This window comes from Anser anser (genome assembly GCF_964211835.1).
Source record: "Anser anser genome assembly, chromosome: 10".
Lineage (NCBI taxonomy): Eukaryota > Metazoa > Chordata > Aves > Anseriformes > Anatidae > Anser > Anser anser.
Genome location: NC_139730.1, coordinates 9,231,253 through 9,247,751, shown reverse-complemented (window position 1 = coordinate 9,247,751; position 16,499 = coordinate 9,231,253). Strand labels below are relative to the sequence as shown.

Genomic DNA, 16,499 nt, shown 5'->3' with positions numbered 1-16,499 from the left:
AGCATATGCAATAGTTGAATCCTGGTGGTTGAATTTAGAACAGAACACCCTCACCAAAGACTACATCTTATTATTTAGGAGATGCAAGCAGTGTAAACATTGATTTCAAGAAGAGGAGAATTGCAGGTGCAGACCTGACTACATTGCTAAGGTTTACACATAACGATGTAATAAAGTTTAGTGCCATCAATTTAATATAAAAGCATTCCTATTACCAGTCTTTTATCTCTATCTGCTGCACAATCTTTTTCCTGCTAGCAAAAGATGCATAGGATTTGCAGTTTGCATTCCTTTTGCAGCTTCTCTTTTAGTTTGTCCCTAACACCGTTCTTGCACTTGATTGTAGGTGAAGGACACATTTTTAAAATTTAATCTTTAAGTCCATTATGACACACTTAGAAGTTCCCCAGCCAACAGGACTTCTGATACTCGCTTCTCAAAGCATTTCTCTTCTCTGAAAAGTCAGGTCAGCTTTGGCTTCAAAAAGACCCCACATTCCTGTCACTGCTTTTAAACTCTTTCAGTTTTCTTTCAAAAAGGAAATCGTAAATTAAAATATCATTCCATTAAGATATGGAACAGCCTATTTTTTGTTTGATATTTGGCCACTGTTCTCCTGGGCTTTATAGTAAGGCTTGGGAATTATTTCCAGTCTTTCTGTGGCTCATTTCTATTTAAGGAGTAACAGTGCCTTCTTCAGAGTTTTCTTTGATTGCGTTGCATATTTACAGCAATGCAAAGAGCCCGTGCCTGGATAAGATGCATGGAGATGCCTCTGTTTTTGCAAATACCTGTTCCATTAGTAGTGTAATACGTCTGATACTTAAGATTTCCATCCTACTGTGTGTGTTGCGATAATTTCATTTGATAATTCTTACTCTATCTGCATATCACTGTTTTCAGTCTTTCACACTGTCATTTTAACAGGGACAAGACTCTGGATTCAGTTTATGTTAAATTGCCAGGAGGTTAGAGCTGCTTGGATTCATTAGGGGAAAACACTCTGCTGTTTAATTTCCAATTAAAAAAAAAATTCTGGCAATGCAACTTCTTGGACACACAATCTCAAGCACAAGAGGTTTGTGCACTGTGGATTCTGATTACTATTGAAAAGGTTGATTTAACACATTACAATCAAACATTACACAGTGTACCAGATTTTATCCAAAGACAACTGGTTAATGCTTTGTTTCTTTCCAGTGTGATGCTACTTAATAGGCCAATGGTTTCACTATTGATACTGCTGTTAGTTGGGAATAAGGTATCGGTGTCATTGTAGCAATGGATTTTTCTAATATCAAAAGTAGGTCTGGTAACCATCACATAACAGTAAAAAATTCTAATAAAAGATTTTTGAAAAAAAAAAAAGTTTTTTTGAAATGTTGGATGTTATTGTGGGAGGGGGAAATGGGATAGTTAAAGGAGCTGCAGCCTCCTTCCAGTTTTACTGGCAAAGGCCAGCAAATACATATTGGCAGAGCACATGAACTTGCTGTTAAGATAAGGATGGCCTTGGGTCAGGCACTGCTCCTCGCCTGCTGATCCCACACAGCTCTGCATTGTGTGATAACGACAGTCTTCCTGTCTTGTGAAGTACTGTAATTCATGCCATTTAGGGTGCCTTCAGATACTTCAGCTCTTAAACAGCAGCACTGGGGTGACCTCATCGAAATAGAGTCTTTCATCCTGTCATCTGAAATGAAATCTCACAAGTATCCAAAACAGTACATACTTCAAATTGCAGAATTCCTTTGTATGAACATCGTATTATTTATCCCGCCTGTCATAGCACAGTGCAACCCTCCTGGCTTGCCATCCTTGATAGTCAGCTGTTGTCTTTCTGCTGCTGTAAAACACGTTAATAGCTATGTGAACTTTAGATAATTGCAGTTATAATAGGATGCAGTTGCCAGGGAACTTAGTGGAAGCGTAGATATGGAGGTGTTTTAGCACTTAATACAGCAGGTGAGTAGAGGATTTTGAAAACTGTAAGCGTTTAATGTAGGAGGTAGGTATTTTGTGATCTAATGAGCTGTGTAACCCAACCCAAAGGCCATGTTCCCTCCACCTTCCATCCTGTCTCCGCTCCTTCCCACCCTATTCCCTCATCACATCGCCATATAAGCCATATTGCTCGGTCTCAGATAACCCTAGTGGTGCAGAGCCTGAAATATATTTCAGTCACCTTAGTATTTGTGGCAGTAGTGATAAGCCAGGACAGTCTTACTTCCTGGGATGGGAAATCAACCTCAGGTTCATGAGAGCAAAAATGACACTCAAGAAATACCCAAATATTTAGTAGCAGCAGTTGAATATTGGAGATGTGCAGCAGAAATAAAACCCAGATCAGCTGCACCAGTTCCCTAAGGTGCTGCTACCTACTCACAGACCCTTGGGCCTTAGATGGGTGACTGGCACTTCAGGAAACATCTCCGTCCTGTACTGTTCATTGCACACTTACACAAGAGAAGACAACCTCACTTTACACCCTTTGCCAAGGGAGGAAACGTTTATTTCTAAAGGGCTTTCTCCAGACCAATTCCCCGGTGAGCCCTCTCTCCGCTTCCTCATTGCAGGCCACTGCCTGTGTCCCACAATAGCTGCTGGCTGCTGTGATACGCCAGCTAGGACCCCCCAGCTCAGAAATATCCACGTATTTGTGAAGTGATGGAGCTCCCCTGGGCTTTTGTTTCAAAGGGGACACACTGCCTGGACTCAGCTCTGTGGCAAAGAGATGGCTGCAGGGAGGGGCTTTTGAAGGTGCCGTTCGTGAGGAAGGCCTGCAAGAGGAAGGAAGGGTGTAGTTGCAGCGGTGGTTTCCCCACAGCCCTCCCCATCCTTTGGTCAGAAGGAAGGTGGTGTGACAGAACAGACCGGCCTCTGAGTCAGCGGATGGGACCATGGCCCATTGGTGATGCCGGGACTCATCGGGCCTCATCGCACCGGCCTTGTGTTCTGGTGGGAGGTGCGGGCAGGCTGGGCTGCACAAAAAGCGTGCTGTATGGGGAGCTGGTCCTTGCTGTCCGTGTGTGGGAGAAGCAAGGCTTTGGCACACTGTTGGCCTGTGAAGCTGAAAGGAGACCAGCCCTGCATCGCCTAGCTGTGAGCAGAACCAGTAACAAGCAGCTCTGTTCTTTGCTTGGCACTCAGAAGAGACTAAATATAAGCTTGTGACGCTCTGCTGGGAATATTACTGTCATGCTGGGATAAGAAAGGGTTTATTTAAGAGCAGAATCTCAGTTTTGGTGTTTTTTTTTTTTTTGTGTGTGTGTTTTTTCTTTTGGTTTATGATTCAACCCACCCCTCCTGCTAAAATAAATAATAAAATAAAATTTAAAAAAGGTAAAATCAAATAAAATAAAATAAGTAAAATAAAATAAAACAAAAAATGAAATAAAAAATAAAAATAAAATAAATAAAATAAAATAAAATAAAATAAAATAAAATAAAATAAAATAAAATAAAATAAAATAAAATAAAATAAAATAAAATAAAAATATTAAACAAAAAAAAAAACGCCCCAAAGGCCCTTGCTGCCCTTCCCTCCCCCTGCAGGGCAGGGCTGGGCTGAGCAGGCCCCGGGCACCTCCCCCCGTCCCGCGCGCGGCCGGCAGGGGGCGGGCGCGGGCAGGCGGCGGGCGGGGCCTCGCGGCGCGGGGCGTGAGGCGGGCGCGCAGGCGCAGTTGGCCGTCAGCGCTTTGTAACCCCGGGCAACGCGCGGCCTGCGGGCCTGCGGGAGGCGCTGCGCGGCCGTGCGCTTCGTGTATTCAGCGTGCGTGGGCTCTGTTTGAATATATGCACCCAGCTGAGTGGCCTGGTTATTTTAGAGCTGGAGTAAAGAGTTGGATATAGTTGCCTGTATAGTTTGCTGTTAGTTCTGACGGCTGCATATATCATAGAAATACACAGCCATGAACACTGCCTCACACACAAATACATGTACACACACATCTTACACAAGTATATGCTTAAAGGCACATACAGGTAAATAAACACAGAATCATAAAGGTTGGAAAAAACTTCCAAGATCATCTGGTCCAATCCATCACCCTACTTCCCAAAGTCACCCTATAAACCATGTCGCTAAGCACCATGTCCAACCTTTCCTTGGAACACGTCCAGGGACAGTGACTCCACCACTTCACTGGGCAACCCGTTCCAATGCCTGACTGCTCTTTCTGAGAAGAAACGTCTCAGAATTTCCAACCTAAACCCTAGCGCAACTTGAGGCCATTCCCTCTAGTCCTATCACTAGTTATCTGCGAGAAGAGGCCGACCCCCCCCCCCCCCCCCCCCCCCCCCCCAGCTCCCCACACTTTCTTTTCAGGTAGTTGTAGCGAGCAATAAGGTCTGCCCTGAGCCTTCTCTTCCCCAGACTAAACAACCCCAGTTCCCTCAGCTGCTCCTCATAGGACTTGTGTTCCAGGCCCTTCATCAGCTTCCTAGCCCTTCTCTGGACATGCTTCAGGGCCTCGATGTCCTTCTTGTAGTGAGGGGCCCAAAACAAATACAGTACTCGAGGTGTGGTCTCAACAGAGCAGAGCACAAGGGGATGATCTGGCTATGCTATTCCTGATAAGCCCATTGACCCACCCTGCCCAGGTCCCTCTGCAGGGCCTTCCTACCTTCCAGCAGATCAAGACTTACCCCCAACTTGGTGTCATCTGCAAACTTTCTGAGGCTGCCAGTTTCTCCAGGAGAATACTATGGCAGGCCGTGTCAAAGGCCTTGCTGAAGTCTAGGTAGACTACGCCAACAGCCTTTCCCTCATCCACCAGGCAGGCCACCCAGTCATAGAAGGAGATGAGGGGGGGTCAGGCAGGACTTGCCTTTCATGAGCTCATGCTGACTGGGCCTGATCCCCCCCAGTTGTCCTTCATACGTTGCGTGATTGCATTCAAGATGACCTGTTCATCACCTTTCCTGGCATCAAGTTCAGGCTGAAGTGCCTGTAATTCCCTAAAGACTCCTATACCTAAACATATATAAACATACCTTATACACACACATACATATACACATAGATATATTAGATATACACCCATGTACAAATACTGTATACACACATGCACATACACATATAATATACAAACACACAATTTGTACACGTATCTTATACACGCATACACACAGACATCATAGAAGCACAGAATAGTTTGGGTTGTAAGGGACCTTAAAGTCCATCCAGTTCCAAACCCCTGCCATGGGCAGTGACACCTCTCACCAGACCACACTGCCCAAGGCCCCATCCAACCCAGCCTCAAACATTTCCAGGGATGGGGTATCCACAGCTTCTCTGGGCAACTTGTTCCAGTGCCTTACCGCCCTCATAGTAAAGATTTTCTTCCTTATATCTAAACGAAATTTCCCATTTTTCAGTTTAAAGCCACTACCCCTTGCCCTATTACTACATTCCCTGACAAAGAGTCCCTCCCCAGCTTTCCTGGAGGCCCACTTTACGCGCTTGACGGTCTCCGCGGTGCTTTCTCTTCTCCAGGCTGAACAACCCCAACTTTCTCAGCCCATCCTCATCGGAGAGGTGCTCCTGCCTCTGATCATCCTCGTGGCTTCCTCTGGGCCTGTTCTATATGTCCATATCCTTGTGCTGGGGGCCCCAGAGCTGAATGTGGTGCTCCAGGTGGGGTCTCACAATAGCAGAGCAGAAGGGGAGAATCACCTCCCTCAGCCTGCTGACCATGATGCTTTTGATGTAGCCCAGGAGTCGTTGTAGTTGGCTTTCTGGCCTGCAAGCTCACATTGAAATTCTCATCAACCAGCACCCCCAGATCCTTTTGCTCAGAGCTGCTCTCAGTCCTTTCTCCGCCAAGCCTGTGTTTGTGCTTGGGATTGCCCCAGCCCATTGCAGCCTCTTGTACTTGGCCTTGTTGAACCTCAGGATGTTCACACAAGGCCCAACTCTGAGACCTGCCCAGGTCCCTCTGGATGGCGTCCCTTCCCTTCAGTGTGTCGACTGCACCACACAACGTGGGGTCATTCACAAACTTGCTGAGAAAGCATCTTAGGCTTGTGGGGAACAAAGAGACTGAGATGGGAGGGGGCCTCAGGTGGAGACGAGGTGGGAGGCCAGAAGGGGGGGAAGAGAAGAGGTGGGAAAAGAGTGAGACAAAGGTGAAGAAGTTGCCCTTGACTCCTTCCTGCGTCATTGTAGCTAGACAAATCTTAAATGTTTCCTAAGCTGGGAGGCCTTGTGGGCTGTAGGTCCATGTCAAGGGCAACACACTTCTCATGTGGGTTTTGTCGCTGAGGGAAGGACTGTTGGTGCAAAATGGAGGAGCAGCAGGAGGGAGGGAGCTTGGGCATGTGGGCTGGTGCCCCTGGGGCAGCCTGGTAGCTCTCAGCATCGGAGCCCTTGATGTTATCACACTATTATATTAATTTTCTTTTTTTCTTTTTTTTTTTTTCTTTACCCTGCACTGGTCTGGTGTTGTGGATCAAGATTTCTGACTTTACTTTCAGCTTCCCTCCCCTCCCCCCCCCCCCCTTTTTTTTTTCATGTAGTTGATCTTCAAAACATGATTGCATCAGTAATTTCAATCTGACATTAGTAGGCAGTGTGTGTTTTCAGTCTCCTGGCCTGGAGGAGTTATAACGGCAGGTGATGCCATAGGCTAGAGCAGAGGCCATATTCTCTAATGCACTACCTACCATTGTGGGATTTGGCTGATTAAAACTTGTGCTTGGATGTTAGAGATGCTGATTTCGATAACCTGAAAAAAAAAATCCCATTCCAGTTTTGAAGCCTCCAAATGCTTTACAGCAGAGTCTGCCTAGCTGGCACTGCCCCAGAGTGAAAAATTTACAGTCTAAAGGTCATATTTGATCTGATAGTGAGATTGTCATAAGCATTAACAGCTGCTTACTACAAAACCTGTGTGTTTTATATATTATTTACATGTATATGCATACTACATGTTCACCCTATTTAACTAAGAAAATAAAATATTTTGTGAAGAGGGAAACTAAGGAAGGTTTTTTTCTGTCTTTTAAAATAAGTAAGGAGCTGTGTACCTTGATGCAACAGGTCATGGATGGGGGGTTTCCACTCTAGACCTAGTGGCATTTTATCAGCCTTATTTTCTTAGCAAGCTACTAAGAAGTAAGCTAAGACACTCGAGGTGCAGTGGTCTGAATAAACTTGAGTTGGATGAAGGAGGAGATATTCCAGCAAATACCAGTTCACTCTTAGAGAGATACAGTGAAGAGACAAGAGGCAAAAATAAAATAAGAAATTTGCATTGAATATTTATTTTGATAAACATTGTGTACTCTGAACAACTACATGTTATTTCAGTTGTAAGCCACAATCTTTTGGAACCAATGTCCCAACAGCTCTTGTCACCATAAAACAGACAGTCAATGCATTACCACATTCTGCGGACATAGAGAGCTTTCAAGTGCAAAGCAGATTATCAGAAAAGCCATATTGCCGACCTCCTTAACAACCTAGGCAATGCTAAACTCCAGTAAAATGCTTCATATGTCTGCAATTTAGTTGTCTTAGTGCCATTGTAATAAATAAATAGAAAATATATCTTTTTATTGGAAAGTCTATAAGAAAATGTACAAAACACTGTACATCTAACTCCGAAAAAGGACCAGCTATTTCGGCAACAGGTAAAATAAGCATTTGAACAGATGAAAAAAAAAAAAGAGAGAGAGAGAAAAGAAAAACAAAACAGAACAAAACAATCAAAAAAATCAAACATCCAAACAAGCAAACATCCAAACAAACAAAATCCAATCAGAAAAAATCATTCTGACAATGGCAACTGCATTGGCAAACTTGAGAACATTTGCAGTAATAAAACCTTATAAAGAGGATAACTGCAGCTTGTGCAGGGACTGTTAAAAGGATGTACAAAGTATAAGCAGTCAGTTAATTCACTAGTCAAAATGTGCACGTGTAATTTCTACAACAGTCAAAGATTGAAAAGCAATCGTATGGCACAAAACTATTGCTGACTGGTGATGGCATCAGGCTACGCTCTGCCTTCGGAGTAACACACTGACTTCATCCCATACACGTCAATGGGAGCCCTTTGCATTTCACGGGAGTGCCTGCCCCATTACACTCTGCTGTGATGCTCTATTATCCCTCAGGCTTGCAGACTGCAGTGATCCTGTACTAAGTATTCACAGCATGAGACCCAGCCCTAGCTCCAAAACAGGCCCCATGTGGCAAGCTTTGCATGATACAATAAGCTACTTAAAAGGTTTCTTCTCTTAATAAGACAAGATTTTTCAGGAAAAAAAAATATCCTAGAGCCAAGTCTTATGATTTCACCCTGAGAATTCCAAAAACTGTAAAATCAGAAGCTACAGCTTTCACACAAATGCAGCATGCTCGTAGTAGCTGAAGAAACCAGTCTAGAGGACAGCCCATGTGGCACGATCCTCCCAGGTGTTTCCACGTGAATGGGAACCTCCAGTGACCCAGGGGAACAGTGCTCCACAGGGCGGGTATAGAAAACCAGATCCCAAACCAGGTACATTCTGAATCTTGCTTTCCTGCCCATGTCAAGTGCTCATGAAAGAAATGCTCATGGTTTGGTCCATCTCGTGGATGCGCGTATGCTCCACTGGTACAGGTGCAATTACATGATCAGAACTGCCTCAGCACCTCAGCATGGTGGAGATGCTCAGATAAACCAGCCTAAAACACTCAAGGGATTCTTTTTTTTTTTTTTTTTTCAGTGTATTTGCTCAGCTTCAGGGATCTGGCTCTGTTTTGGCTACCAGAGAATGTCAGAGAAGTGATAATTGGATTGTCATGGTTTAACTGTGAGACTGACTTTTTTAGGGAATAGTTTGTGATTTGAGGGTGAAATCCCCAAACCATCATAAGACATTGAGAAAAACAAAAACAACAACAAAACCCACCACTTTACTTGCCTTTTTAAAGTGTTGCCCATTTATTCTGGAAACAGCAGAAATGCCTAAAAATCAAAAATGACTGTGCTGCTCCTTCATTAACAGGCTCTTGTTCAGAAGCAAGGGAGGGACAGCTTGGATTATTTTTTTTTCTAAATACACATGACATTCAGCTAGTTCAAAACAACTATACAATAAGACTGAAAGGAACATTTCCAGTTTCAAAACCCAGGAGAGGCTGACTTTCAGAGCAATCGATCTAAAAAGTAGGGTCAGGGCTTACAGAGTTCAGCATCAGCCCAGCTGTGGAATGACTCACTAGAATCATTGCTCCTTCATTCTAGTTACAAGACAGTCTTTTGGATACTGTGGGGGGAAAGAAAAAAAAAAAAAGGAAAAAAAAAGTGATTTAGTTACCGAAGCTCTAATTAAACCAGAGCAAATTGAAGTAACTATCAGCAACAATAATTTCTGTAGCAATGTGGGCTGGGAAAGACAAATTAGGGAACAAACCCAGATGTTACTGGCAAAATTGGCAACTGTATATGCTTTTCAAAGCTCATCATCCTCTCTCTAATTCCTCCTTATAACAGCCACAGGCTCTGCATATGCTTTCATGGCACTTCTGAGCAACAGGCGGAAATATCACTGAAGACTGGAAGTGCGTACAACAGTTTACAAGACAATCTTTAATTTCCCAGCTTCAAGAGATGTCCCCCCAGGAGTGCTGACTCGCACTCACCTGCCTTCTTTCCCCAGCTAGTGCTTTGAAGAAGAGGGGAAGGAGCCACAAGACATCCAACTAGTGTATGGGGATTCCCACTCTAATTCTTCAGCTTCCTGGTAAGACCTCAAAGACTTCTACCTCTGGCACCTTCCACCTAGATTTCATGCAGCTCTTCCAGGTGGTCAAGACACGCCTGCCCTTAAGCCCGAGGATGTGGTGGGAAGGCAACACACAGCAGACCAGCCCACCCTGTTCCCCCTGACACCCCTGGAAAGATAAGGGCTGCTCACCCAGCTGTGGCTGAGCAACCCAAGTCTCAGTATCCCCAGCTGAAAATGGGAAACCTTGAACAGGATGCTGTCTTTGACTGGCTACCATAAACCTTCCAGATTGGCCCTGAACGTTATTATATGGAGGAACTGGATGCAAGAGGCTGAGAAAGTGTATGTGCTGAGTGACAGGTCTTTTCTTCCATCCTATGGCTACTTGATGAAGGAAGACCTCCTATTTGAGTAACCACTATTGAAAGCCCTGAATCCATATAAGAGAATCACAGTTTTCTGAGCAAGCAGAAAGATGTGGTTGCACCAATCTCCACTGGTGTTGCTTTATTTGCTCCTCTCTCCTCTATTCCCTGTCTATGTGCCATGGGTTAGTGTTTACAATATGGATCCCAAAGAGCTTGATCAGTTGTCACAGAAACTTTAGGGTAAATTCTTGCTGTCCAGTTATCCTAGCATCTAGGTAATCACTCAAATACACTTCTTGCTGTCCTAGATTTTCAACCAGCCTTCGAAATGGCTAGTTACACCATGAAAAAAAAAAACAAAACACAAGTGTTTGGACAATTTAGAGTCTGGTACAAACAATAATCTTCAGTGGCCTTTAGATTTAGAGCTGACCCTTTGAGAGACAGCACATAGTCTGTTGTGGGTGTGCTGATAAAACCAGCACCTTGTAAATCTGGTCAAACCTTGCTTAGTGACACGAGCATCAACATGGCATCAGTGAGCAAGTCAGCTGGTGAGGAGCTGATGATCACGGGATATGTGCTGATGACAGAGGAATGCGTTTCCGTCACATGTGGCCACTCTAGCTACTTACAGTAAGATTTCTTTTGAATAACAACAACAAGAAAATGCTACACTGCTGGAGCACGCTGGTGATGTGCCTGTCATGAACAGTCAGTAGTCCGTCCGACTGGGGGCAGTGCTGGCAGCCAGAAGGCGAGGTGTCATGTCCTCATAATTTCATTTTCTTCACCACAGGAATTGGCAGTGCTTGGTAGATTTTAGCCGAGTCCTCATTTGTGACCAGCTTCACCCAGACAGGACGGAAGCTGCCTTTGAATCCAACAAAAGCCATTTTTTCTGCAAAACAGAGCAAATACATTAGGAGTGCATCAGGGCTGGAAATAAACAGGGCCGCCAGTGTGTGTGGCTACACCCACATGGCTGGACGGATGCAGGTGGTCAAGAGCACAAATGTGCATGCAAACTTTGCCAATAATGCATTATCAAGATATTAAAAAATACTTTCCTGATGAAGCTTAATTAAAATTGCGTTTACGTGTTGAATGCTTGCATTAGTTAACAATAGCCCTTTTGTGACACATAGCAGAGGAGAAAGAGAGCAGGAAACCCCCTGTCAGAGCAGGCAGCTTGAGCTGTCTACTGAAGCTATTATCATTTCCATGGTGGTTATACTCAGGGAAAAAAAGCTTGCAGTTGTTGCCGATCAGAGCATTATGCACAAAGAACAACATTCTGGCGCAGTACGCGATACTTTGAAATCAAGACGCTTGATTTCAAGTTGGAACTTTGTTTCAGGAGAAAACCAGATAAAAATATTTGCAGACAAGTCAAAAAAAATATTTTGGGGCATATACTTAGGGAAAAAAGTCCAGTATTTCTATTGTTAAAGTACCTCTTTATTTAAAACAAATCTGGAAGCCCTGGAATTCCTTTACTCTAAAAGCAACTGCCAGGTCACTTTTCCATCTACAGTTTTAAACCAATTGCTGTTATCCAAATCTGCAGGGGATACAACCCTCCTGAATAAGTAACTGACGGCTCCCAGGATGTCTGAGCACATGCTGATAGAAATAAGCAAGGCAAAGTTTAGAAGCAGAAAAAAAAAAAGTGCCTTTATGGGAACCATGGGAGGGGAATAGATCAAAGCATTGTTAGATCTGCATTTTTAAAAAGCAGTTACCTTTTAACCTAAAGCCCTCTCCTGCTCCAAGTTTCTCCAATACTTTAGTCCATGGTCCTCTTGAAATGAATCTTCCTTTAGACGTCACCAGCACTATAGAGCTGAAGGAAACAAAGCCATTTATAAACAGATGAAGAGTTAGAAAACAGTCCTCGCTTGTCTGGCTTGAGCCTGTGTGACTCAAAGACACCCATGAACTACAGTGGTTTCTGCCTTAATGGCTTTTGTCAAAGCTAAAATCTTAGTCATATGTTCACTTTTCCAATCATGCAAAACCCATTAGGAAACAGATGGAATTTGCCTTTTTTTTCTTTTTAATACACTGGTTTCTAGGGTGGTTCAAATGTTTCCAACCAGCACTTCCATCCTGCTTTGCTCGGAAAGGAACATGCTCTCCCTGGGATGTTCATTGCAAGTCTCAAATAATCTGTCGTCTTAGATTTTTTTTTTATTATTGTCCTACTTGCGTAAGTTTTTCACCTCAAAATTTCTCGGGGTCCTTTACAAATGCAAAGTGATAAACAAAAGACTTGAGTTAAGTACTTTAAACTAGTACAAATCTGCAAGCACTTGGATAAAACTCAGTAACCAACTGGGCTTAATTCTAAAAGTGTAGAATAAAAATCGGAATTAAATATGAAGGGGTAATCATACAGAGAAAATTGTCCAGAGCGGAGCACAGGCCACTCAGGGAAGTTGACTCATTACTTCCTTACAAGATGCACGAACACCTCCAAGGGTTATCTCAGAGCACATCAAGGAAGAGCAGTACACTTCAGTGAGCTCGGTGGAAGTTTGCTACTACGTTCAGTGGGGCTGGGATGCCATTCTTGCTCAGCTCTTAATTAAAGCTGCATGGCAGAATAATTGAGCAAACACTTGGTCAGATTAAATAATTTCATTCCACCTTGCAGGGTTTCCATGAATGAAGCTTTCCTGACTCAACTGGCTCTCAACTGATAGTCTTGCTGGGTCTGCTTTCCTGCATCACAGTGGACACGAGTCGCTAAAATTAATTAGGCAGCAGCTCCTGCAGAGCTCAAGCCCTGAGCTACTGCGTGCCGTAGTTACATCCTAACACCTCAGCTGGAACTGAAACTGTTCAGGGGAAAACAGCAGTGGATGGTGGCAAAGGAAAAAGAGAAGCAGAGGAGTTAAGAGTCATCAGGTCTTTTCCTAAAATAAAACCGAGGTGTTAAAATCCACCAGTGCTTACAAGAATGGATTGAGACTTCAGGCTGGTTTTTGACTACTTTGTGCATGCTGAATCGCTTCTTTTTTCTATTTGGTAAAATCTTTAGTTTCTATTAAGCCTTTTCTGCTATGGAAGTTTAAAATAAATTAAACAGATGTTTTGTTTTTTTACCCCTGGGAAACTCATCAGAAAAAAAAAATGGATGTATTAAAAAAAAAGAAGTAATTTGGCCTGTAGAATGTTCTTTAAATGAACCAAGAGGCATGTCATTGCTAGAAACAGCTCTTCTCACATCCCCAGGGCTATAAACCTATTTAAAAGTTGTTCTAGGAGTATCATCATGGGAGGCTGGCTAGGTGTTTTGGGTGGTGGAGCCTCCTCCCCTCTGTGAGCACCACTTTTCTGTACAGCTCGTGCTCTGCACCGCAGAGGGGGAATGGTGACAAGAAGCTGCTGGCTGTACGGTCCCTCCTTCTGTATGGTGGCTGCATCCAACTGAACAACACCCTCACTCAACAAACGGATGAACAATGGTTGTAGGTGAAGTCTTTGTCTGATCGGAATGGAAAGGCTGGGAAAGCTTTTGGTGAAATGAGGAGAAGAATTTGAGGGTTTAGCCCTTGCAAGCACACGCAGCTGAGTGAGACCCAAGAGCTGCTGACCAAGTTGGATCCAGTTCCAGTCTTAACCCTAACACTAATCCTAATCCAGTTCCAATACTAATCAAGAGAAGACAATGAGGCTCAGATAGACTCAAATGCACTTAAAGCCTAATTACAATTCAATCTTCTAAAGTAAGAAAGAATCCAGACAGCAGGGTTCAGTGGGGATAGAGAGCGGACTTTTTACAAAGGAGGATGATGGTTTCTGTGAAATGTCCTATTTTATTTTTTTTAATGAAAGAAAAGTGAGCAACTACTATACTTCTCTACAGTAACTACTTGATGTGGTTTTTTTGCAACCTTTAGGACTATTTAAGACAGTAGAAACACTTCTGCATCCTCATTCATGGCACCCTGCTGAAACTTCCCCCCAGGGCTCTATAATAAATCCTAGAAAAATAGCCTGTTGATCTGCCCACAGATTGCTCATCAGCAAAGCAATCATATTTGTATTAAATGTTAGGTACCGGATTTCAAATCAAAATAGGCTTAATAACAGGGAAGTATATTCATTTCCCCGTAGCTCTCTACAAACCAGCATAGGAACAAACCCTTCACATAACAGGTTTCTGATGTTACCTTTACTATTCCCACAGACAAACCCACTGTCCTCCAGGATGCAAGAGCATTCCTTGGGTACTTACCACCCACTTGCAAAACTCTGCATTTCTGTCTGCCCATGTTTTAAAAATAAAAGCATACAGACCTTAAGTATTGGCAGGAAATGTGCAAAGAGGAATGCATTTTATTAGTGGGATTTTCTGCTATTTGAGAGAGTGTGCAGGCAATAGAAAAATGTAAACTGTGCACATCTGTACCGATAAGTGCTGAGTTTATTCTTGAATTTAAGCCTGCAGTTTATCTGTAACCCACCACATAAATGTGGATCTGCAGTTTATTAATCAAATGTAGCTCTGCAGCTTATCAGAGGCTTGATCTGTTCCTAAATCACAGTCTGCATCTTTCTGCAGCCTGGATGTCCTGCGCACATTTGGACTCTGTTGGAGTCAGCAGGTACAGAAACACATTGCTAGCCCAGTCAGTCTGGCCCGTGTTAGGTGACTAAAGCCACAAAAAAGATGTGTTGTACAGCATTCTTGTACAGAATTGCCTTAGTAACAGCAGATTACTCACTGATCTTTGATGTTGTTGACATAGTTTTCTATCTGTGCTGGGATTCCTTGTAGAATTGAATTCTTGAATGTTACTCGGTCAACCACTTTCCCATGATGTCCATCAATCACAATCAGTTGAATGCCCTCATCGGTGAGGAAAAACCTTACACCATCAACCTGTGTGGAGGGTAAGGAATATTCTTGGTTTGTTGAAGAAACACAAATGCAAAACATTCATCTCTAAGAAGCACTGATAGTGTTGAATCAGGGGACTGCTCATTATATCAAAGGGCAGAATTCCAGATCACTGAGGTCAAGCTGTCCTGCTTTTTGCTTTTTTTTTTTTTTTTATATACAAAGCAAAAGTGACCCAAATCTAATTATTCATGGTAACATCATAAGCAAGTTTTCCACAAAAATGAAGCAAGTATCTTAGATATCTTTATGAGACAAAGTTCACTGGGATGACCTGCTTACCTCAATGTATGCAAAGTCGTCCTTTAGGTGGAAGTACTGTTTCTTATAAGTTTCTATCTTCACTTCCAGTAGGTGGTCCTTTGTTTTCTGTTTATTAAAAAAAAAGTTTCTGATGAGGATTTCCAATACCCGAATGCTGAAAACATTTTAAACCTCAAAATTCAATCAGCAAGAAAGCTACATAATAAGCTGTGACTTGCCAAATTGCATTGCTAATGAGACTGGGCACAATGGTAACCTCTCTGCTCACCCTGCCAGCATCTAAATTGTTTCACCAAATGGCAGAGCTTAAGTGATTCTCACTTTGCAGAGCTGATACATGATTCTGTGAGGCTTTGCTATGCATTCTTGCTTCAAGGGTGATGAGTGGAAAACAAAACAAAATAAAACAGAAAAATATCCCCCTCCTTCGCTCAGAACCAGACTGGACAGGATATAGGAGACAAAGTGTTGTGCAAAGTCCTTTATATGAATGAGACACAGCTGAGCAGTTCCCTCTGTTCTTACAGCCTGGAGGGGCCGGAGGCCAGGCAGGCATACTTGCCTCTCTCCAACAGCACATTCCCTGGACCAATCATCACTTTTTACCCTGTGCTTTTACACACAGCTTCAGCTGAAGTCATGAACAGCTCTGTCCTTTGAGGACCAATGCGCTCTGCACTTGAAATAATCTGTTTCATATACCTTTGCATGCCTGGTCCGTTTCAGAAAATTAGGCTCGTGATAACCTGAGTCCGGTACAGTCTTTCCATGACTATGGGAACAATATGTGCCAGAACTACAGATTTACAATGACAATAATTCTGTGATAAGAAAAACTACTTTACCAGCTGTGCACTTGATAGCTTCTTAGGCATTGGCACTTCTACTATGGGCGTCTCAATGTACTTGGGATAGGCCGTGGCTTCACAGTCACTGATACCAGCGTGCTTTGGAATCACAGCTTTGATCCTTATTCGTTCACAGCCCTTGACAGAGCAGAAAGCAAATCTCTCCTTCTCATTTTGAGCTTTAAGTTTCAGAAACAGCAGCCTGTGGATAGGAGAGAAGAGTGAAGAGCATACTTCAGCATTCTGTGCAAAATATGACAAAAAGTCCCATTTTTAACTCTTTCCTAATGCTTTGTAATAATGCATGTTGCAAACCCTCAGTCTGCAAATTATAATGCAAATTACATGCAATTAAATTGATGCATCTCAGAAATTGTTTGGGGAGGT

General features: G+C 43.2%; 1 protein-coding gene across 3 annotated transcripts in view; it reads right to left on the bottom strand.

Moving 5' to 3' along the window:
* Window positions 1–7,238: 7,238 nt before the first annotated feature.
* Window positions 7,239–16,499, bottom strand: part of CEMIP (cell migration inducing hyaluronidase 1) — a 112,450-nt gene continuing 103,189 nt past the window's right edge. For all 3 annotated transcript variants that reach the window (XM_083851284.1, XM_083851286.1, XM_083851285.1), the window contains exons 25-29: window positions 16,110–16,314; window positions 15,283–15,369; window positions 14,825–14,982; window positions 11,834–11,934; window positions 7,239–10,989 (exon numbers count right to left, since the gene is read on the bottom strand). In XM_083851284.1, the coding sequence (XP_083707410.1) occupies window positions 10,862–10,989; window positions 11,834–11,934; window positions 14,825–14,982; window positions 15,283–15,369; window positions 16,110–16,314 (679 nt within the window). In that variant the 3' untranslated portion in view covers window positions 7,239–10,861. The remainder of the gene's footprint in view (window positions 10,990–11,833; window positions 11,935–14,824; window positions 14,983–15,282; window positions 15,370–16,109; window positions 16,315–16,499) is intronic.